We start from the raw sequence: 23,274 nt of genomic DNA, 5'->3' as shown, positions 1-23,274 counted from the left end.
CATCAGCATCCAGGACACATGTTCAAACTCAAAAAGGCTCTCTATGGGCTCAAGCAAGCTCCTAGGCAATGGTATGGGAGGCTAAGTGATTTCCTCACCTCACAAGGCTATGACAGAGGCACATCAGATAAGAACTTGTTCATTAAGAAGAAAGGAGATGACACAATTCTAGTGCAAGTATATGTGGATGACATCATTTTTGGATCAAACAATGGGGAATTGTGTGAAACTATTTTGGAAATCATGAAGAGTGAGTTTGAAATGTCAATGATGGGTGAGTTGAACTATTTTCTAGGCTTGCAGGTCAAACAAATCAAGGTAGGCATATTCTTGAATCAAGTTAAGTATTGCAAGGATCTGCTGAGAAAATTTGAAATGGACAAGTGCAAACCAATCAGCACACCCTTCTCAACTAGTTGTCACTTGGATCATGATGAAGCTGGAATTCCTGTTGATGAAACTAAATACAGAGGAATCATAGGATCCCTACTGTATCTCACTGCCAGCAGGCCAGACATAATGTTTGCAGTATGCATGTGTGCTCGGTTTCAATCTGCACCTAAATAATCACACTTCAATGCTGCCAAAAGGATTCTAAAATATTTGCAAGGTACTAAAGAAGTTGGCTTGTGGTATCCAGGTAACATTTCATTGAGTTTGACTGGATATTCTGATTCAGACTTTGCAGGTTGCAAAATTGATAGGAAGAGCATCAGTGGAACCTGTCACTTGCTTGGATCAAGCTTGATCTCATGGCAATGAAAAAAACAGGCATGTGTTGCTCTCTCCACTGCTGAAGTTGAGTACATTGCAGGGAGTTGTTGTGCTCAAACCATATGGCTAAGACAGCAATTAAATGACTTTGGTATCTTACTTAACCATATACCTTTGTTGTGTGATAACACAAGTGCCATCAACTTAATCAAAAATCCTGTCATGCATTCAAGAACCAAACACATTGAAATTAGGCATCACTTCCTAAGGGAACACATATCAAATGGAACATGTGAGATTAAGTTCATTGGTACAGATTTACAACTTGCAGATTTGCTTACAAAACCATTGGCTAAAGATAGGTTTAATTTTCTGCTCAATGAATTGGAAATTATAAATGTTAATTGTGTCTCGCAGTGAAAATTTAAATCTGTTTATTCGCAGTTAAATGTGTTTATTTTTGGTACTGATATGCTTTGATGACTAGGAAAGAGAAAGTTTGATCTTTGACTGATTGACTGACTTAGTGGGTATTAACCACTGTACCTTTGACGGTTTTGGATGTAACCGATTTGATGCATTGGTTGCTCAATTAAGGTGTGATATGTGTGCATCGTGACCCCAAATATTTGTTGCACATTTTCAAATATTCTCTGCACATTTTCAAAGAATAAAATCCTTGTGCACATCTGCTCTTAACTGCTCCATCAACCTATTCATTTTTCAATATAAATCTGTGTGAAATTGTTACCCATGTTGGCTACCCATATTCGTTGCTCACCATTGAAATCACAAGAAAAATTCTTGTTCAACCATGGCTTCCTCTTCAAGACAGAAAAAGAAAATCCAGGAGAGGCAAAGCACCTTTCAAGGAGTTCTAGAAAGCTGGTTTGCTGGAGATGAAGAGGGTATCAATGCCTACATTCACGAGATGAGCAGAAAACAGATTAACATACCCAAGGTGCTGGATTTCAACTGGCTGAAATCGGAAAAATTGACTGAAACAAGGTCTGCACTGAAGCACCAGACTCTGAAAAAGCTGCTGGTAATGTATACCCTAACTTGGTTAAGGTGTTTTACACAAATCTAACTCTGGATGGAAAGAACATTGTTTCCTATGTGAAAGGGATCAAAATGAAGGTCACAAGTGAAGTCTGGAATTCAGTGGCTGGAATCAAATATTATGGTCTAAAGGTTGGAAAAGGGAACAAGAGTGGGATTCAAGAGTTCAACAAAATTCAATATTACAGAAGTTGTATGAGGAACCCTGCCCAGAGCATAAGCATATTCCATGCAGGTAATCTGAACCTAACACCACGACTTGTTGCCTACACAATAGCATGGCAGCTCATCCCTAAAGGTACAAATCATGTTGTTTTACATGAAGAAGATTTAATCTTGTTATACTGCATCATGAATCTGATCAAGGTTAACTAGGTGTATATCATCAATGAGCATATGCTGAAATCCAAAAGATTAACTGATTATCGCTTTCCTTATGCTATACTTGTTTCAAAATTGATTGACTACTTTGGCATTGACACTTCTAATGAGCGAAATGAAACCATCAAAGATGTAAGTGAGATTGATAACTCAACTCTCACAAAAATGGGGTTTCATAAAGTGGAGGACAGCTGGGTGATTCTCAAAGGAAAGAATCCTTAAGAAGAACATGGAGCCTCAAACCTCAACAATGAAGATGGAGATGAAGTTGTTCCCATGGAAGATGACATGGTTCAAGCTGCAGAACACTCATGTTATCTTATCCATCACTCCTACGGGCAAGAGCCATCTGCTGATCATGCTGGAAGTCAAAGGATAAGTTCTCCATCTGTAGAAATCAAAGGAGATTCACCTGCTCCCCAATCAATGCATGAAGAAGCTGTTGCAACTCATCAAAATGCTACTGTTGCCTATCAAACCCCAGAGTACAGAGGTGAACCCTTATCCATGTTTGAGAGGCAAGTTCTGTATCGCCTTGATGCCATGACAGTAGAACAGAGAGCATATTTTGAGACAACTCAAGCAAGGTTTCAGCACCTTGATTATCAAATTGAAGGAGTTCAGTTGCAGCTTGCAAAGTTATATTACAAAGATTAGAAGTATCTTTCTTTCCATGCTTTCCTTTTATCAGTTTATATTTCTGTAATGTTGAACAATTTGTATTTGTTTTCTAGACTATTATGGTTGTGTTTCTGTTTTATCTTTCTTTATGCTTAATTTCTGTTTGATGAATCCAAAGGGGGAGAAAAATAGCTCACCTTGAAGCTAGGTGAAACAGGAAGTTACATTCTGCACCTTAAAACTGATTCACATGTTATGCATTGTTTCAACTTTCTGGTTTGATATTTGGTGCAATACAGGTTCTTAAAGTAACAGAGCTATGGGGTTTTGTCTCCATCAAACAGGGGGAGATTGTTGAAGATGGTTGTTGCCCCCTTCAAGACATGTGTTTGATGAAGTCATTTGTGTAAATTACATTTGCTTTAAGAATGTCTTATGTGTAGTTTAGAGGATGTTTAGAGTAGGCTTTTTGCTAGGTAACTCGCCTCTTAACCCCAGACCATGTAATAAGAGCAAGCACAATTTTTCTGAAACTATTTTTCACATGTTTTGCAAAAATACCCTTACTGCATAAAAAATAAATCTGTTCTTTTCTAAATGAATAGATTCTTTTCTTAAGTTGATGCTTTGATTAAAGTGTTTTTGAAAATCATGGTTTGTGCATCAAGTATTTTAACTAAGTTTTCATTCCATCAAAACGACTGTGTTTCACTTGTTAAGAAATTTTTGTTATCGTTTTGAAAATAAATCTCTTCATCTGTAAATGAATGGATTCTTTTTTAGTCTGGTGCCATGTTTACCATAAAAGGCTTTTTTCGTTTTATCTTTGCACCAGGGTGTTTGACTAAGTCTCCTTCACATAACAGATTCTCTAACTGCTTTTGAAAATAAATCTGTTCATTTTATTTTCAATCTGTTCTTTTTATAACAACTTTAACTGTTTTTTGAAAATTTGTTATAAGATGGTTTTCTATAAAAGGAGAGCTTATTCATGCGTTTAAGAGTGAAACATACAATTGAGAAAACAAGTTTTACAACAGAGAACTAAGGATTTACATAGAATTAGCATGTGTTCTGGAAATTTTTACAAATCACAAAGTGTGCTTGTTCTTGGTTGGCTCTGAGGCTTGGTTAGAGGTGTTGCTACTGTGTGAGCAATCTGTTCTACTGGTCTAAGGCAGATTTCTGCATTCTCTATCACGTGTATTCGTTTCATATTCATTTTCTTGTAAAAGTGTGGTTGCAAACTCTTCTTGATAGGGTTTCTTGAAGAGTTGTGTGTGCTGGAATAGTGTTTTTCAACAAAGTTTGGTCATGTTCTTGTAGGGTTCAAGAACAGTGGTGTTTGTAATTGTTTGAATTGTGTTTTAGTGAATTTCGCCTTGGATTAGGTGAACACTAGATGTAGCTCATTGGACTGAACCAGTATAATTGCTCTGTGTTCATTCTCTCTCAATCTCTGCACTCAATAACTGCTAAATAGACTAAACTGTCACGAAATAAATTTGTTCAATTGTAATTGAATTTTTTCTTTTTGGGCACGATATACTGTTCTTGATTTTCTAAAGAATTTCTGCATAAATCCATATGTGGTGAAACATCAGTGAATTTCATGCTCTGTTAAGGTTAATACAATCTTTCAAGTGTTTTGAAAAACAAAACATTAGTTGTGTATTCAAAGGTTGTGATTAACTGCTGAAGCTCATTGTTTTAATTCTGCAAAAATCAATTTGAATTTTGCCTGCAGATCATCTAACTCAATCTTAAAATCAAAAATTATTCCACTGGGATAAATGCCTTAAAATACATAAACAGTATAAAATAAATAAATTTGTTCATTGCTAAATAAATCGATTTATTTTCTGTGTACTATGACAATATCTAATTCTGTGCGAAACTTTTAAAAGGTCAATTCACCCCCCCCCCCCCTCTTGAACTTTGACACTATTGAACCCAACAACCCTTACTCCTAAATTATCTTGAATTTGGTCATGACAACCGTTTTTGGGCAACCATAATAAACCATGCCAGAACTGGACACCCACCCTACCACAAGTGGTTACGCAGGCATAGGCTTCGGCACATCTGCTAGGACAGGAAACACTAGTTACCCGTGACATTGTAAGTTGTCACTTCTGTTCGGTTTATGGCCACCTACTGGTGACAATATCAATTGTCTCGAATCACTTAACAATTACTTCTGCATCACCTCCACTACATTAAAAAGGTCACCCTTACTTCTCAACTACTTTGAATTTGGTCATGACAACCATTTTTGGGCAACCAGAACGAACCATGCTAGAACTAGCAACCCACCATACCATAATTGGTTACCCAAGAACAACTTTCTTCACACTAATAATTATTAGCCAAAGGAATGCAGTTTCAACTTCACCAATCGTATGCCCATGTCTTTACATACTATGTATAGTGTGAATTGAATAACATGTACCAAAATTCTTGCTAGGCTACTAAGGGCATACCAAAATATGTACACATCCATAAGACAAGCCGAACCAGATATGTGTGTCACTATAATTGGTCACTTTTGTTAGGTTTATTGCCACCCATTGGTGACAATATCAACTGTCTCAAATCACGTAACAATTACTTTTGCATCACCCCCATTACATCAAAAAGGTCACTCTTACTTCTCAATTACATTGAATTTAGTCATGACAACCATTTTTAGACAACCAAAACGAACCATGCTAGAATTGGACACCTACCCTACCACAATTGGTTACCCAGGCACAACTTTCTTCACATTAGTACTTCTTCACCAAAAGGAATGTAGTTTCAACTTCACCAACCTTATGCCCACGTCCTAACATACTGTGTATTGTGTGAATTGAAGAACATGTACAAAAATTCCTTCTAGCCTGCCAAAGGCAAACCAAAATATGTACACATCCACTTGGACAAGCATAACTGGTTACCCGTGTCATTATAAATGGTCACTTGTATTTGGTTTATCACCACGCACTGTTGACAGGATCAGTTGTCTCAAATTACTTAACAATTACTTCTGCATCACCCCCACCAAGTCAAAAACGTCACCCTTACTCCTCTATTACTTTGAATTTGGTCATGACAACCGTTTTTTGGGCAACCAGAACGAACCATGCCAGAACTGGACACCCACCCTACCACAAGTGGTTACCCAAGCACAGGTTTATGCACATCTATTGGGATAGACAAAACTGGTTACCCATGTCACTGTAAGTTGTCACTTCTGTTAGGTTTATGGCCACCCACTGGTGATTGTATCAACTATCTCAAATCACTTACACTTACTTCTACATCACCTCAACAACATAAAAAAGGTCATTTTTACTCCTCAATCACTTTAAATTTGGTCATGACAACAGTTTTTGGGTGATCAGAATGAACCATTCAAGAACTGGACACTCACACTACCACAAGTGGTTACCTAGTCACAGGTTTTTGCACATCTGCTGGCACAGGCGGAACTGGTTACCCGTGTCACTGTAAGTTGTCACTTCTGTTTGGTTTATGGCGACCCACTGTTGACAAGATCAATTTTCTCAAATCACTTAACAATTACTTCTACAACACCCCTACCACATCAAAAAGGTCACCCTTACTCCTAAATTACCTTGAATTTGATCATGACAACCGTTTTTGGGCAACCATAATGAACCATGCCAGAACTGGACACCCACCCTACCACAAGTGGTTACCCAGGCATAGGCTTCTGCACATCTGAGAGGATAGGCAGAACTAGTTACCCGTGACATTGTAAGTTGTCACTTCTGTTAGGTTTATGGCCACCCACTGGTGACAATATCAATTGTCTCAAATCACTTAACAATTACTTCTGCATCACCCACACTACATTAAAAAGACATTAAAAAGGTCACCCTTACTTCTCAACTACTTTGAATTTGGTCATGACAACCATTTTTGGGCAACCAGAACGAACCATGCCAGAACTAGCAACCCACCCTACCATAATTGGTTACCCAAGAACAACTTTCTTCACACTGATAATTATTAGCCAAAGGAATGCAGTTTTAAGTTCACCAACCTTATGCCCACGTCTTTACATATTATGTATGGTGTGAATTGAATAACATGTACCAAAATTCCTGCTAGGCTACTAAGGGCATACCAAAATATGTACACATCAATAAGACAAGCCGAATCGGATATGTGTGTCACTATAATTGGTCACTTTTGTTAGGTTTATTGCCACCCATTGGTGACAATATCAACTGTCTCAAATCACGTAACAATTACTTGTGCATCACCCCCATTACATCAAAAAGGTCACTCTTACATCTCAATTACATTGAATTTGGTCATGACAACCGTTTTTAGACAACCAGAACGAACCATGCTAGAATTGGACACCTACCCTACCACAATTGGTTACCCAGGCACAACTTTCTTCACATTAGTACTTCTTCACCAAAAGGAATGTAGTTTCAACTTCACCAACTTTATGCCCACGTCCTAACATACTGTGTATGGTGTGAATTGAAGAACATGTATAAAAATTCCTTCTAGCCTGCCAAAGGAAAACCAAAATAAGTACACATCCACTTGAACAAGCATAACTGCTTACCCGTGTCATTATAAGTGGTCACTTATATTTGGTTTATCACCACCCACTGTTGACAGGATCAATTGTCTCAAATTACTTAACAATTACTTCTGCATCACCCCCACCAAGTCAAAAACGTCACCCTTACTCCTCTATTACTTTGATTTTGGTCATGACAACCATTTTTTTGGGCAACCGGAACGAACCATGCCAGAACTGGACACCCACCCTACCACAAGTGGTTACCCAGACACAGGTTTCTGCACATCTACTGGGATAGACAAAATTGGTTACCCATGTCACTGTAAGTTGTCACTTCTGTTAGGTTTATGGCCACCCACTGGTGATTGTATCAACTATCTCAAATCACTTACACTTACTTCTGCATCACCTCAACAACATAAAAAAAGGTCATCTTTACTCCTCAATCACTTTGAATTTGGTCATGACAACAATTTTTGGGTGATCAGAATGAACCATTCAAGAACTGGACACTCACACTACCACAAGTGGTTACCCAGTCACAGGTTTTTGCACATTTGTTGGCACAGGCAGAACTGGTTACCCGTGTCACTGTAAGTTGTCACTTCTGTTTGGTTTATGGCGACCCACTGGTGAAAGTATCAACTGTCTCAAATCACTTAACAATTACTTTTGCATCACCTCATAACATGTAAAAGTTCACCTTTAGACCTCAATCACTTTGAATTTGGTCATGACAACTGTTTTTGGGTAACTAAAATGAACCATTCTAGAACTGGACATCCACTCTACCATAAGTACTTACCCAGACACAAGTTTCTTCACATCTTCTGGCATAGGCACAGCTGGTTACCCGTGTCACTATAAGTGGTCACTTTTGTTAGGTTTATGGCTACCCACTCTTGACAGGATACCCTTGTCATTATGCTGCAACTTTAGTAGGGTTTCCCTCTCAACCACTTCTGACAGTAAGGACTGTCATAATCAGTTAACTACTTTTGCATTACCCTGAGTACTTAATTACTTTGTAAATGGTAAGGACTAAAATTTGTAATCACTCAATTTCACAACACTTGAACAACGCAAAAGTGGATACCGTTGTACAATATGGTAACTTTGATGGACCTTTACACACAATTCAATGATAATTTGTGTTCAAATTAAAGGGTAATCGGTGTTCATTTTTTCATGACCTTTGATTTAGATTACAATTATAGTGTTTATATTTTCGTCACATGTGATTGAATTATTCAACTATTAGCATCATTCTTGTTTTTACTCAACATAATCAAACATTAAATCAAAACTCACATTTTGAATCAATAATTACATTTATACAAATGTAGCATTACATAAAATAGTCATTCTAGGTCATAAATATCTATAATTTTTCCAATAAAATGTCAACTCATGTCCAAAATCATTTAACAATTATAAGGTCAAAATTTGATTTACAAGTTGAAGCCTGTATCCTATCCTAATTACACAACATTGCAGGGCGTCACACTTTTTTGCCCCTCAAGTCCAAATCTGACAGCAAATGTTCACGATGGATGTCATCTTTGTGAAACACCCATTTGGAAATCAAATCCTCCAGCAAACTTTGAATTTGAACCTAAACAAACATCACCCATTAATATATACACAGATACCTTAAAAGACAAACAAAAACATATATAAATGTAATCAAAGTAAAACCAGTTGAGGTGTATTATGGCATAGTATTGCTATCAAACTTAGGGGACTCCGTCCCATAACTCCATATATTTCACAACCATGACCCCACAATCAAACTGCAAAATGCGAACCACAACCACATTATTCAGTAATACATACATGAACAACTTAAACCTATCTAACCTTAATTACAAAGTACTACAAAATCGATAACTACTCACATATTTGGTTATAATGGAAGCTTTGGTTCAATAACCTTAAGAGGACCATCCATTCCAACCATATTAAACATATGTTGAACTCTTTGTGTTTGGCCAAATAAAATCAATTTCAAAAAAACACATACCAAACAAAACACAAATCAGATCATATTTTATATTTCACAAACACTTTACATTTACTTAGCAACATACCACAACTTTATCAATGCAACTAGTGCAAAAAAAACGCATATAACATCGGTTCTAGGAGACATATAACATTGGTTCCTTCATCGATGTAGATCTCAGCGATGTTAAAGGTCAATCACATATAACATCGTTTGTAGAAACCAGTGTAAAATGTACCAAAATCTAAATAAAATATTAAAAAATATGTGCTTCAGAAGGCATATTCCGATTGTGGCTCCCAACCGGTGTTATATGTGCTACAAAGTCACGTACTAAGGCCACTTTTACACCGGTTAGGACGCGCAATTCACAAACACGTAATAGGCACTTATTCAATAAGCCATTTACTCGTCTATATAAACTCTTCAAGAATAGGAAAGTAAAAAACTATAAAAAATATTATCAAGATCATTGCATTTCTTTTCCTATCTATGCATTCTAGCCTTAATCAGAAAAAACATAAAATATTTTAAAAAAATATGCAAACTTGAGAAAAAAAATTCCCAATTCAATACTAAAAGCATGAGATTTTAGTATACAATTTCCGAAAATGAGCAAAAGCAGCAATTAGAAATGAAATCAAAATGAAAAAGGAGCGGATTTAGAAGTGGAAAAGGACCTGATATGTCTCTACTTGATGAGAACCCTGGCATGGTGGATGGACTTGGCCATGCCGAACTTGAATACGAGAGTCTAGAGGCGGCACTCTAGGAAGTTCTCAACAGTGAGTGCAAGGACGTAATCGAGTTTGTTCTGAATCTCGTCGAGGAGATTGTAGCAAAACATGCGACGGAGGAGAGCCTCGCCCTCAAAGATTCGGCGTGGGTTCTTCTTGTCGAGAGTGAGGAGGTTACAAGCGTTGTTGCGGATGCGAATAGGGAAGTACTGAACCCTCAACAACTCCTTGCATCGAGGCCCGTACTCTCCCACTAGCTTCAACTCCACGTCTAGACGCTCCTTCTCATAAGGACGACGAGGCTTCTTGAACGTTTTTCCATCTGCCATACAAAACAAAAGAGATTAGTGGTGTTATTACGGTTGTTGGAAGCGGCATTGGCAACAAAGTTGGAAGGAGAAATGGAGGCAAAAAGAAGAAGGAAAACATAGAGTAACGCGAATGGAGACTAAAGGCATAAGCCAAGAAAATAGGGTAAAAACATATAATACACCGATTATGACTAATAACTGGTGTAATATATCTTTTTATTCACTTAAAAAAATTGAATCTGAAATTACATATAACACTGATTGGATAGATGTGTAATATGTTCCAAATATTTTTAAAAATATCACCGCGTTTTTGTTTACATCAGTTCTCATTTAACTGACCTAATATGTCATTCTAAAAAGCGTTATTTGCATAGTGTGTATTTGCATGATTAGCCATTGTGTCCAAGGGAATCCAAGACAAACAACTCCCTACTGTCACATTTGACCGCATAACACCACCAGTGGTCATCATGCACAGTTGGCACAAACACCTAAGTGTTAGCAAAACGAAAGAAATTATTCTAATGTTCCTAAACATGTATTTCATATGTATGTTAAAAAATAATCACTCACAATATTAGCATTTAATATATCTTCTAATTCAAGGATGTCATTCGGGTAAAAAACTTTGTAATCCTTTGCATCCCAAGCCCACAATTTAGATTTTGGCTTCTTTATTTCTTCAAAATACTAGTTTGTAAAGAAATGGAATCAGATAATTACAACAACATGTTGAATGAAACAACAAACATATTACACATACCGCAAAAAAAGGATTCAAGCAAACATGTTTCAGATTGTTGCTTCGACTTTGCTTTTTTTTCATCGTACATCATTGTACTACATGTAAACAACATAACCTACCTGTATATCAAACATTATATGTAAAATTATAACTATGGATTTTACCATGTTGTCCACTTTCCCTCTAGGCTCAAGCGAATGGATGTCGCCTTCTGTCATGATCTGCTTATTGACTCAACTATGACTCTACACAAAAACAAGCATCATATTAACACTACATTTTGATGGGGACTCTCCACCAAAATGTCGTGCTTCAACCACTATATCCAACGTCTCTTCTTCCTTTAACAAACCCCAATCCCATACAATCTAAAAAAATTCCAATAAATGAATTTAGGTAAATTAAAACTTTCACTTCAAAAGTTCAATAAATGAATCATCAATTACTCCATAAAAAACTTCATAATACCTCATTCGAAGCAAAAACAACATGTATTTTGCTTGATCGGTCATTTACATGGGCCCATTGAAGAACACGCAAAAAACAAAATGTTGAACTGGCATGACCAACACCTACGTGTTGAACTGCCCACAACTGTTACAATGAAAAACAAAGTTCGTAAATCACTTTTTCAATTTCAAAAATACAACACTTGTCCATATTGAAAATATGCAAAAAGCACTTCAACTAACTTGTAACACAGCAACACCTACCAAATGTAGTTCGACTGAATTCTTTTGGAGGTTGAAAATTTCAGAAGCTCACTGTAGACTCCTAACAACTAACTCGTGCACGAATTCACCCAAATTATACATATTCAATTCATCTAAATTATCTAACAAACTCAAGGGAAAACTACTAAAACACCTAGATGTTCGGGGAAAATAAAAAATACCAAACCCAAACAATATATACAGTCTACAAAATACATCAACATGTTTTTTTTTCTTATTTTACTTTCCTTCAACTTGTTAACAATGTCAACTATTCTGATCTCCTCCTCAACAAATAATTTTTTAATCAAGTCACCCTCATAATCTTCTAACTTAACATTTTTACCAGTAATTCTCAATCCCAAACAGATACAAACATCAAAAGGACTAAATGACACTAGATGTTGCCTTATCCTAAAATATTAGTCCTCATTTGACCACCTACTAACCAATTCCCTTAAAATAGTACTTGAAATAATTAATGGTTTATCTAATCTAAAAGATAAACTGGGACTAGATGTAAAGTTGGTGTGGTTCATTCTAAAACCAAGACAAGCCCAACACAAAGACCAAACTAGAACCACACCAACAGAAGAGAACAAAGTGCGACACAACAGAAAACGCAACACCACCACCAACTGGAACCACCACGGAAAACGTAGCACATCGACGACGACCTGAACCAAGAGAACAACGACAACGAAAAGGAGGTCACTGTGAGAACATAAATGACCGCATAGAAACGAAGAGGGAGGTCACTCAAAAGTCAAACGAGCGTGGGAATGAATCTTTTCGACCTAACATTTTTTATTTCAAAAATTGCCACCTCCACTTGTCGCATCACCCACATCACTCTCACTATGCCAGCTCATGCCATAGAGGGTGTCAACGTATCGAAACCCATAATTTTATATGAGGTGATGAGGAAAAGCATAAACAGAATCACACGTTAGTGTTTGTTTGTGTTTGTGGACCCACATTATTGAACAAAATGCTTTGATGACTCCAAATCCAAGTGGAAAGCTTGAAGACCTTGCTGTTGTGTGTGTGTTGTCTAGTTGTTTGAAACTTGTTAATTCACTCCTTAAGATGATCCAAGTTCATTTGAATCTTTAACATTTTGAAAAGATGGGTTTTCTAAAAGGAAGTGAAATTTCAACAGGTTGAAATTTCGAATCAACAGGTTGTTTGACACTTAGTGGATTTTAAAATGATTTGGAAAAGCTTTGTCTTTGCCTTTACTGTCAAACAAATTTCAACAGGTTGAAATTTCGAATCAACAGGTTGTTTGACACTTAGTGGATTTTAGAATGATTTGGAAAAGTTTTGTCTTTGCCTTTGTTTTCAAACAAAAATCAATTGATTCTTTCGATAAAACAACCGATTGTTTTTCTAAAAACCTTAATAGAATTTTGTTAAGTAGTTTCAATATTTTTTTAATGATCTTAACTGCCTTAGCTCCTTAATTAAATGTTTTTTACCACTTAGTTGGTTTATATAAAGGTGGTTTTATGCTCCTAATCTGGAAGCAAGAAAGAGAGTTTATCAAAATAGTTTTTCCAAGATTTGAAAGAGCTTTGGATCATCTCAAATGTGTGGAATAGGATTGGATCTTGTATTCTGAACTTTGATCTTGTGATTTACCCAGGTTTATTCTATTCCCTTCTTCCTTGATAATTGTATTTTTGTACTGGTGTTGCCAAAAAGTGTTGTGTGTTCTTGAAGGGATCAAGATCAACATTCTTGGTGTGGGTTTTGCCAAGGAGTGGTGTACTCTTGAGGGGTTCAAGATCATCACTCTTGATTACATAGTGTATTCGTAGTGGTTTCTGAGGACTAGATGTAGCTTAGGTGTTGAGTGAACCAGTATAAACTTTCTGTGTGAATCTCTCTATCCTTACACTCTTTAAACTGCCTTAACTTTGTTTGTATAAACTGCTTATAAAAACAACCGATTTTTTCGAAAAAACAACCGATTGTTTTTCTGGAATCATTCTAAAAACAAGTTTGTTGATTGGCTAATCTTATTCCTTCTTCTGTGATACTTCATTAATCTTCATTCTCTCCTGTATTTGCGAAAATATTTAAACAAACAATTCACTCCCCTCTTGTTTAAGGCTTACAATTCTAACACACGTATGCAGTAAAGGTACTATTTCCAATTGTAAGGGTAAATCGGTAACACCCATTTCTAACATTGAAAATAGGTCATATTTGAGGAAATAAATAAAATAATGTGAATTAAAATAATAATATTTCATAATATATAAGTGAATGTAAACTTAATTTTAGAAGTTGGTATGTAAAGTTGAGTTAGACTTAAAGTTTATTTTTTAAGATTGTATCATAATCATTTAAAGTTTGTTCTAGCGAGAGTTTGTTTTAGCTAGAGCTTATTGAGTCTATTAAATCATTGTCAGACTAGTTATAAATATATAGTTTGACACACGAGTTGGAAGATCTCAGCGTGACGAGGTATATTGAAAATCTCACATCAGTTAAAAATAAAAACATTTTTATAATATATAAATTAATGCAAATCTAATTTTATAAACCTATTTTATAAGGTTTAATAGCTTCTTAACAAGGATTGATCATAAAAGATAAAAAAAAAAACTATATAAAAATAGAAATTAAATTAAATTTTTAATTACTTATAGTATAAAAATATGTGAAAAATAAAGATACAAGGTTTTGAAATTTTGGCCACTTAATTCATACATAAAAGATAACAAAAAATAAAATAAAATATGTAATTTAATTGAGGACATTGATAAATTGAGAACTGACTCTTATGTAGATCATTCTCCAATTAATAATACTATTATTTTAATATTTTTTCATATTATTTACTTCCAAATTTATTCTTTAATAAATATATTTTTTTCTAAAACATAGACTCTCATGGTTGTAGAGTACAATTTTCCTTTTTAACATCCAGTGAGGTTTTTGCTTGGATTGAGTGATTAATGTTTCTTTCTTAAAGCAAACCCAACAAAGCTTAAATGGAAGTTAGGAAATTGGTAACCTTAATGAAACAATGTTCAACTGTGAAGCAGGCAAAGCAAATTCATGCCCACATATTCATCAACGGTTTTACTTTTCTTCAGCCCATTTTAATCCATCACATGCTTCTTCGGGATGTCACTAACTATAGAACTGTGGCACACTATGCCTACTCAATGCTTCACCATTTGCAGAATCCAGATTCCTTCTCGTGGGGTTGTGTGATTCGGTTCCTCTCTCAAAAGGGTCTGTTTACTGAAGCTGTTTCACTATATGTTGAAATGCACAGGAGAAGATTGTATCCAACTTCACATGCTATCTCCTCCGCACTCAAGTCATGTGCTAGGATTCAGAACATGTTGGGAGGTGTATCAATTCATGGGCAAGTTCATGTGTTTGGATTTGATACTTGTGTTTATGTACAAACGGCCCTTCTTGATTTGTACTCGAAAATGGGTGACATGGGGACTGCTCGACACGTGTTTGACGGAATGGCTGAGCGAAGTGTGGTTTCTTGGAATTCTTTGTTATCTGGCTATCTAAAAGCAGGTAACTTGGATGAAGCTCAAAATTTTTTTGATCAGATTCCCAAGAAAGATGTTATATCTTGGAACTCTATGGTATCTGGGTATGCCAAAGCAGGAAATATGGATCAGGCGTGTACTTTGTTTCAACTAATGCCAGAGAGAAACCTGGCCTCCTGGAATGCAATGATCACTGGTTTCATTGATTGTGGAAGCATAGTGTCAGCAAGAGAACTTTTTGATGCAATGCCCAGTCGAAACTGTGTATCTTGGATGGCAATGATTGCTGGATATTCAAAGGGTGGGGATGTTGATTCTGCTTGTAAGCTCTTTGACCAGATGAATCACAAAGATTTGCTCTCGTATAATGCTATGATAGCTTGTTATGCTCAAAATAGCAAACCCAAGGAAGCCCTTGAACTATTTAATGATATGCTTAAACACAATATCTATATACATCCTGATAAGATGACATTTGCTAGTGTTATATCAGCTTGTTCTCAATTGGGGGATCTGGAGCGTTGGTGCTGGATTGAGTCACGTATGAATGACTTTGGAATTGTTTTGGATGATCATTTGGCTACTGCTTTAATTGATTTGTATGCAAAGTCTGGAAGCATTGGCATGGCGTACGAGCTATTCCATGGCCTGAGAAAGAGGGATTTGGTTGCATATTCTGCAATGATATACGGATGTGGAATAAATGGAAAACCATCTGATGCGATCAAGTTATTTGAACAGATGCTTGCTGAATGTATTATTCCTAATCTAGTCACCTATAGTGGAATCCTAACTGCCTATAATCATGCTGGATTGGTTGAAAAAGGTTACCAGTGCTTTAACTCCATGAAGAACTATGGACTCGTGCCTTCAATTGATCATTATGGAGTCATGGTTGATCTCTTAGGGAGGGCAGGACATCTGGATGAAGCATACAAGCTTATAATAAATATGCCAATGCAACCCAATGCTGGCGTTTGGGGAGCTCTGCTTCTTGCTTGCAGATTACACAATAATGTGGATCTTGGGGAGATAGCTGTTCAGCATTGCATTAAACTGGAGAGTGATACAACTGGTTATTGTTCTCTTCTTTCTAGCATATATGCTACAGTTGGCAGATGGGATGATTCCAAGAAGATGAGAACGGGTGTGGAAGGAAAGGAAATCATTAGGATACCTGGATGTAGTTGGACAAGTAACTTAACTACTCCATGATTGGCAGTCTTTGAGGGATTGAATGGTAGTAATGAAGCAGTGACTGGAGGTGACGTGGTACGTGATTCTGCCAGTGACTCAATGTCATAATTGTCCATTATGATTGAGGAATTTGAAGCTCTTGTTCTACCACCTTTTCTTAACCTTTTGCTCCCATTCTATTGCAAATCTAGAATGCCTTCGGCCTAGACTTGTGAGTCAACATACAAGAAACTTGAATGACACACTGGTAAAACAATTGACATGCTTGCTTTTTTTTGTGCAACTGTCTTCAGTTATTGACTGTCGATTTTGTGATTTGACTTATACTTTATCCGCTCCTTTTTAATTATCAGCCTTTTTTTGACAAAAAAATTGGTTCATTTTTATTTGTCATTTTTAAAAAATTTAGATAATAATATTTTTTTCAATTATACCCTTAATCTAATTAACATGGAGAGAGAGAAAAATTAGTTATGATTACAGAAAGAGAAAATGTAATGACACATAAATGTACATTCAAATAAGAAAACTGAAAGAGGTAAAATAGGTAACTCACTTAAAATTGTATTAAAAATAAAAGATTAAACGATTTCCTTGGTTTTGGTGAAAAAACCTTAAAACTATGAACAGATAGAATTTTTTTTATTTGTCAAGGGCTGAAACCGTAGGTGTTGTGAGACAGGATGCAACAGCTGTGGTCCATCAAGCTTGCTTATTTCTCAAATAACATTTTTAGAGGTTTTGGGGGTAGTCAAGAGGGCAAGGGCACAAGGGAACTTCATGGTATGAGATGCACATTGTTATTTGGCGCCTAGCTGCCCATGGTTGGTGATGAATTTTTAAATATAAGGGACAATTTTTGCTTTCACCTCTCCTGTGGGATAAAACAGTTTGTGGTGTTTAGCTGTTGGCTATTTTAGATCTTTATTATATATACAGAGACGTTGATGAACATTTTTGTTTGTTATGGTTTTTAAATTTATAATCTCGGGTTTCTTCTTCAAGGATATTTTGATACTTTATTAATCAGTTGTTTACAAGGTTTATTTTTACTCTTTTGAATTTTCACTTTTATTGATAAAATTTTATATGCAACTTTATAAGCTCTTCTCCTTTTGTTACCAACTACGAAAGGTCTTCTTTGATTTTATGTTTTAAATTTTGAGTTCCCTCTCACTATTGCTGTGAAATTAATTTCTTGTTGTCCAAATTAAGCATTGTCAATTGGTTTTCTCCTCTAGCATAAGTTGTTCATTTGCTTGTGACTCACTTTTATCTTGTGATGCTAATTCTATTTCTGCATTTCCCTTTATATCTACTGTAGTATATTTCCTTATCTCAGAAGGCAGGAACAAACTTTTACATCCAATCAACCTTTTTGTGGTTAAAACTACTTGTAAAGTATCTTGGTATTTATGATAGTTGATTTTGGAATATAATATATTTTAAATTGTTTAAGAAAACCCTTTAGTTTCGATTTAATATGTTCTATTGTATCCCTTTATAGGTCATTTTTCCTATCATTGCAGATTATATAGGAAGGTTTATGGATTGTTGAACTTTAGATCTGGATTTCTTTGGCAGTCAAGACCCTTAATTTGATCCACACATTGATGCACTCTCATCATCATCAAAAACCTGAAGATGGATCAATCAGTCATTGAGTCCAGAGATTGACAAGTATCCGTTTCTGAGGGTATCATGTTCTGGCTTGCCATTTTCTTGGTTATACTTGCTTAAACAGTTGATATTCTCTTAATTATTGACATTCCCGGTGTGTTATACAGAAACAATCGGATCTTTTGCTGAATGCTGATGATTTGGATGCAATGTGGGTGTGCTTTAAGATAGAACTGTGCGATTGATGATGCTACTACTGCAGAAAAGGTTTGGCATTTTCACATAGTGTATTTATAAGTCCTGGTTAGTTATCAATTATCTTCTAAATCTTAACTAATATCATTTAATCTTTAAAATTCTCTTCAACTGATTTCAAGTACCACAAAGAGATATAGCCCTGGTTACTTATCTCTTATCTTCTAAAGCTTAACTAATATTATTTAATCCATAAAACTCTCCTCAACTGATTTACTTATCTCTTTTCAAGTACTATGAGTAGATATCCCTTTAGTCTTGGCTAAGGAAGTTTTATTGAATCTCTCTTTTTGTTAATCATTAATAGACCCTATAACCGATTTTAGATAAGTTACATCCCCTATTAATAAGAGATCAGACCCATGACCGGTATACAGCCTCAAGCCGAGTAGATGAGGCGAAGAGGGTTAATAATTAATAGGTTCTATAATTGACTTTAGATAAGTTACATCCCCTATTAATAGGAGATCAGACTAACTACCAATACACAGCCCCCCAGCCTCAATCCGAGTAGACGAGGCGAAGAGGGTTATCCAGTAAGAAATCAAGAAATAAATTATGATGTAAGTTGTGCCTAATTTGTCTATGGTCGTGTACGAAAACATTAGATTTTGACAGATACAAACATTAATAAGGTGTTAACTTCCTTATAGGCATGTAAAAATATTGAAATTTGTCCCATAAAAATATCAAGTGCAGGGAAATATTAAATACCTTGACAGATAAGCCTTTAGCCCTCGTGTAGTTCATTTTGATGATTCATTTACTTGACGTGCATTGTTTCGTTGCTTCCATGGTCGAGTTTTAACCAATTTAATCAGTTGGTGGTCATCCTTAGTTTAATCTAAGGCTGTAATCTAGTCAAGCTAGAACCGTTCAGTTGATGGTCAACTTTAATTTACTTCTAAGGTTGGAAGCTAGCCGAGTTAGACGTGTTTAGTCGATAGTCAACCTTAGTTTATTTCTAAGGCTGGAATCTAGTCGAGCTACACCTGTTTAGTCGATGTAGATTTTGCCCAATATGTTGGGTTGTAAATTTTCTGTTGTAGATTTTCTCTTAGTTGTAGTAGATTTCGCCCGGTCGTGCTGTTGTAGATGTTTTGTTGTAGATTTTCTCTCGGTCGTAGTAGATTTCATCCAGTCATGCTATTGTAGATGTTTTCTCAATCATAGCAAATTTCACCCACTCATGCTGAGTTGTAGATTTTCTTAGTAGATTTCGCCCACTCATGCTGATTAGATTTTATGTGAGTAGTAGTAGATTTTGCTCACTCGTGCTAGTCGTGTTGGGTTGTAGATTTTCTCTCTAAATGTACGTATGCTGCAAGATCAATACCTTCTTGTTGTTCCAAAATAAAAGCGGATCTTTCAAGTGGAATTCTCTGAATTACAGAGGCCCTTTCTCTATATATCTTCTTCTCTTTCTGCTTCTGTTTTTTTTTACTGTTTGTAGTGGTAGCAGTGTCCCATACGTCGAGACCCTTTGAAGCGGATTCATCAGAGGACGATTTAGAAGGGGGTTTAGGGTTTACAGAATTTTTTAATCCTTCCCTTCAAACTTTATGAAGTTTGAGAAAAATGAGCAGGGAAGAATTGCTATTCTACCCTTTTACCTTTATGTGATCCGAACTGTTCGTCACCTGCCAATCTTTACTGTTTCAGTGTAATTGCTGTTTAATTCTTTTGAATACTTTGGCGTATATGCAGCTGTGTTATTGGTTCATTAAAACATGATGAATATATCTAATGTTTGTGACTGTTATTGTTTCTTCATTAAAACGTGATGAATATACTTAATGTTTGTGACAGCTACTGAGTACTAGTTATGGTTATGCAGGTTTCACTTACACAGGCAAGAATTGACATGAGTGAGCTTGATGTGGATTCTGATTTTTCTTCAGCCTAGTGGATGAATTCTTATTGCTGTTAGGCTTCTAATTGTTTTAAATTGAAAATGAGTTCACTATCTCATCTGTTCATTTTTTATTTTGCTGTACACATATATACATACGTATTCTGTTATAGGAATAGTCACTTTGATTCAATTTTATATGCACACTTTTCTTCAAATAGAATCCTTTCACTGGTCAACCACACTTATGGAGTGGTATCACATGATTCATCCTTGTTATGAGTATATAGCCTTAATTTTATTGGTGTGCATGGTTCTTATGTCTAACCCTAATTTTATACAGTAAGCAAATTCCTCTTGGCCAAATTGAGTGTTTGAGAATTGTAACCCATGGAGTGGTTTATTTAGTATGCTCAATATGAAGCTAGAAAATAAATTGTATTTGAACAATTTATTACATTCTTATATAAAAACATTATGTTAAACTTCATTATTCTCATTATTTACTTTGCTCTTCAGGAAATGGAGGCCTGTATACGAGGTCTGATACCCAACATGGCATGGCACAGTTACGCGACATGACCGCCTTTGTTCAGTATTGTCATATTGCAGCACACAAATTCTTCTTCTTTTCTGATCCTCATAGACTAGAGTTGCATGGCTGATATCTTTTAGTTTTTAAGTTTAGATCTTGCTTCATAGTTGCATTACCTCTGTTTGGATTTATGTATTGTCACAAAGGATAATTTTTTTAATTTTAGAATATATTGACGTACGGCATAACTCATAGCAGCTTTCAGTATGTTCTCTAAATAAGAGAAAAAACAGACAGAAATTGAGTACGGAATCTATAAAATAGTCCTCTTCAATGTTTTCATGGTAGTTTGCAAATTGTTACAACTTTCAATCCTATCATTTTCCATATTCATCTTGTAATAGATTATCCAAATATGGGATGCTGTTTAGCAATTGTTGCTGAAGTGAACTGTTGACGTCAGAAAGCTATTAATCAATCATTGAACTCAATTACACGGAGAAAATCCCAATATTTAAACATATTGTTTCTGAGATTCATGAAGCATCTAATCAACATTTTTCTTGTCATATTTATCATTCAAGAGAGCACCTATTGTCATTCTCCATCCTAGTTTTTCCATTTTCAGAATCCTACGAGTGCTAGGACCGATGACAAAATGAGACCTTGATGAAACACAATCTTCCCAAATATTTTCCACATAATGTCCAGTCTCCACACAGGGTTTTTATCAAATAAAAGCAATTTATGCTTAGAATCTAACCCAATTCAATTGTCACCAAAGTTGACCGCCATATTATCACCATAATACACGTTGAACATTGGCTGGTTTATTGTGGAATCTAATTGATAACTAATACTAGTGCTGCCATCCTGTCGGTTGTTTTTTGCTTATTCGTCAACATTGAATTTTACATTCACAATGGTAGCTTGAGTATTGCAAATTAGTTTCTTGAACACCACTATAAATTACTGTTCTTTCGAGCACCTAAAGGATATTTAGCATTAGATTCCATGATTTGATCAGTTTCTTTCACGAGTATTCAGTTAGATACTGTGTTGCAAATAATTTACTACTAATGAACCTTGTTCATGTAGTAATGTAGAAATGAAAAATTGTTCCGATTGGTGGTTTCGGTTCACAAGTTAAGTTGTGAGGGTCAGTGAATAAGTAGTTAGAGCACGAGAAAATGTTGATTTAGTCATATCTTAATTATGTCTCTTTTAAATGCTTGTGCTCGTTTATGCTCAAGCACTTTTGCCTGTTTGAATTTAAGCTGATGAAGATTATTTTTATCCTAGTATTATGAAAGTCTTTTTTCATATGGGAAAAGCTTGCATTAAGAAAGTAATTGTCTCCAGGAACTCATGGAGCTTCATCAGGTAGATTGTTTAAAAAGTTCTCTTAATACTTTTCGAATGTTGCCACTTCCAAGTCGGACACCCGTGCCAAGGACGCAGCTGCTCCTATCGCGCCACTGCTACCCACTCCTCTTGTATTTCGCTTTCTCATCATTCACTCTCGTCATCGTTCTCCATGCACCATTATGTTTGGGTTGTTGGAGGAGAAGAGGAAAATCATAAATGAAGGAGAAGCAAGTTTGTGGTTAAAAAAAGTTATGGTTTTTATCAAACCCAAATACATTCCATGATTCAAGGCACGATACGTAAGCAATTTTGTGATTTTTTTAACGATTCGCACTTATGTAGTGCGATACGCGAGTAAAAACAATTATTCCCACAATTCGTATTATAGGAGAGCAGAATCGTATCGTTTCCTATGAATTGTATCGTGTATCACACGATACTTATACCATGGTGCATGGTAGTTGAATCATGAATTGTATCGTGAATCGGAGAGCTTATATTTCGAATTGTGAATTGTTTCGTATCGTGAATTGTAAGATTCATAAACATTTAAAAAATATAATATAAAACATTTAAACGTGTAAAAATATAATTAATACTGACAACCACATTTAAAAATAGTGGTTGTACCATATTAGATTAATATTATAATGGTTGAATTGGACTAGATTATATGGCCCAACTCCTTTGTTAGATGAAAAAAACATATTTGGGTTGGTGGCCCAAGGAGAGACAACATTTGGGTTGTCTTATGCACAAGTGGCTCTTCATTTTCAATGGGCATGTTACTGTTGTTGCAATTGTCTCTTCCTTTTCGGATACTACCGCTTGAAAGTCACACTCTCGTGCCTCGAACGGCGTTTCTCCTATCGCGCCTCCCACTCGTCCTACATTTTGCTTCCTCATAATTCACACTCGTTGTCATTCTCCATGTGTCACTATGTTTGGGCTATAAGAGGGAAATCATAATTGAAGCAGAAGCAAGTTTGTGGTTAAAAAAAGTTAGGGTTTTTTATCAAACCCAAATACACTACACGATTCAAGGTACGATACATAAGTGATTCTACGGTTTT

General features: G+C 35.7%; 1 protein-coding gene and 1 pseudogene across 5 annotated transcripts; one reads left to right on the top strand and one right to left on the bottom strand.

The window, feature by feature from the left end:
* Window positions 1–8,886: 8,886 nt before the first annotated feature.
* LOC150028757 (uncharacterized) lies at window positions 8,887–12,383 on the bottom strand (annotated as a pseudogene).
* A 2,382-nt stretch (window positions 12,384–14,765) lies between these two features.
* Window positions 14,766–21,173, top strand: LOC137806912 (Tetratricopeptide repeat (TPR)-like superfamily protein). 5 transcript variants are annotated; one of them, XM_068607294.2, is made up of 5 exons: window positions 14,766–16,646; window positions 18,101–18,267; window positions 18,359–18,458; window positions 20,284–20,371; window positions 20,818–21,173. In XM_068607294.2, exon 1 carries the CDS (start codon window positions 14,850–14,852, stop codon window positions 16,587–16,589), a length of 1,740 nt encoding a protein of 579 aa, XP_068463395.1. In that variant the 5' UTR covers window positions 14,766–14,849; the 3' UTR covers window positions 16,590–16,646; window positions 18,101–18,267; window positions 18,359–18,458; window positions 20,284–20,371; window positions 20,818–21,173. The 5 variants fall into 5 exon arrangements, with proteins under 5 accessions (XP_068463395.1, XP_068463394.1, XP_068463393.1 ...); XM_068607293.2 differs by having other exon boundaries at window positions 14,766–16,782; XM_068607292.2 differs by having other exon boundaries at window positions 14,766–16,818; window positions 18,156–18,267.
* Window positions 21,174–23,274: the final 2,101 nt, after the last annotated feature.

The sequence above is a fragment of the Phaseolus vulgaris genome, chromosome 3, assembly GCF_051622355.1.
Source record: "Phaseolus vulgaris cultivar YP4 chromosome 3, ASM5162235v1, whole genome shotgun sequence".
NCBI classification, from domain to species: Eukaryota; Viridiplantae; Streptophyta; class Magnoliopsida; order Fabales; family Fabaceae; genus Phaseolus; species Phaseolus vulgaris.
This window is presented reverse-complemented; position numbering and strand designations above follow the sequence as displayed.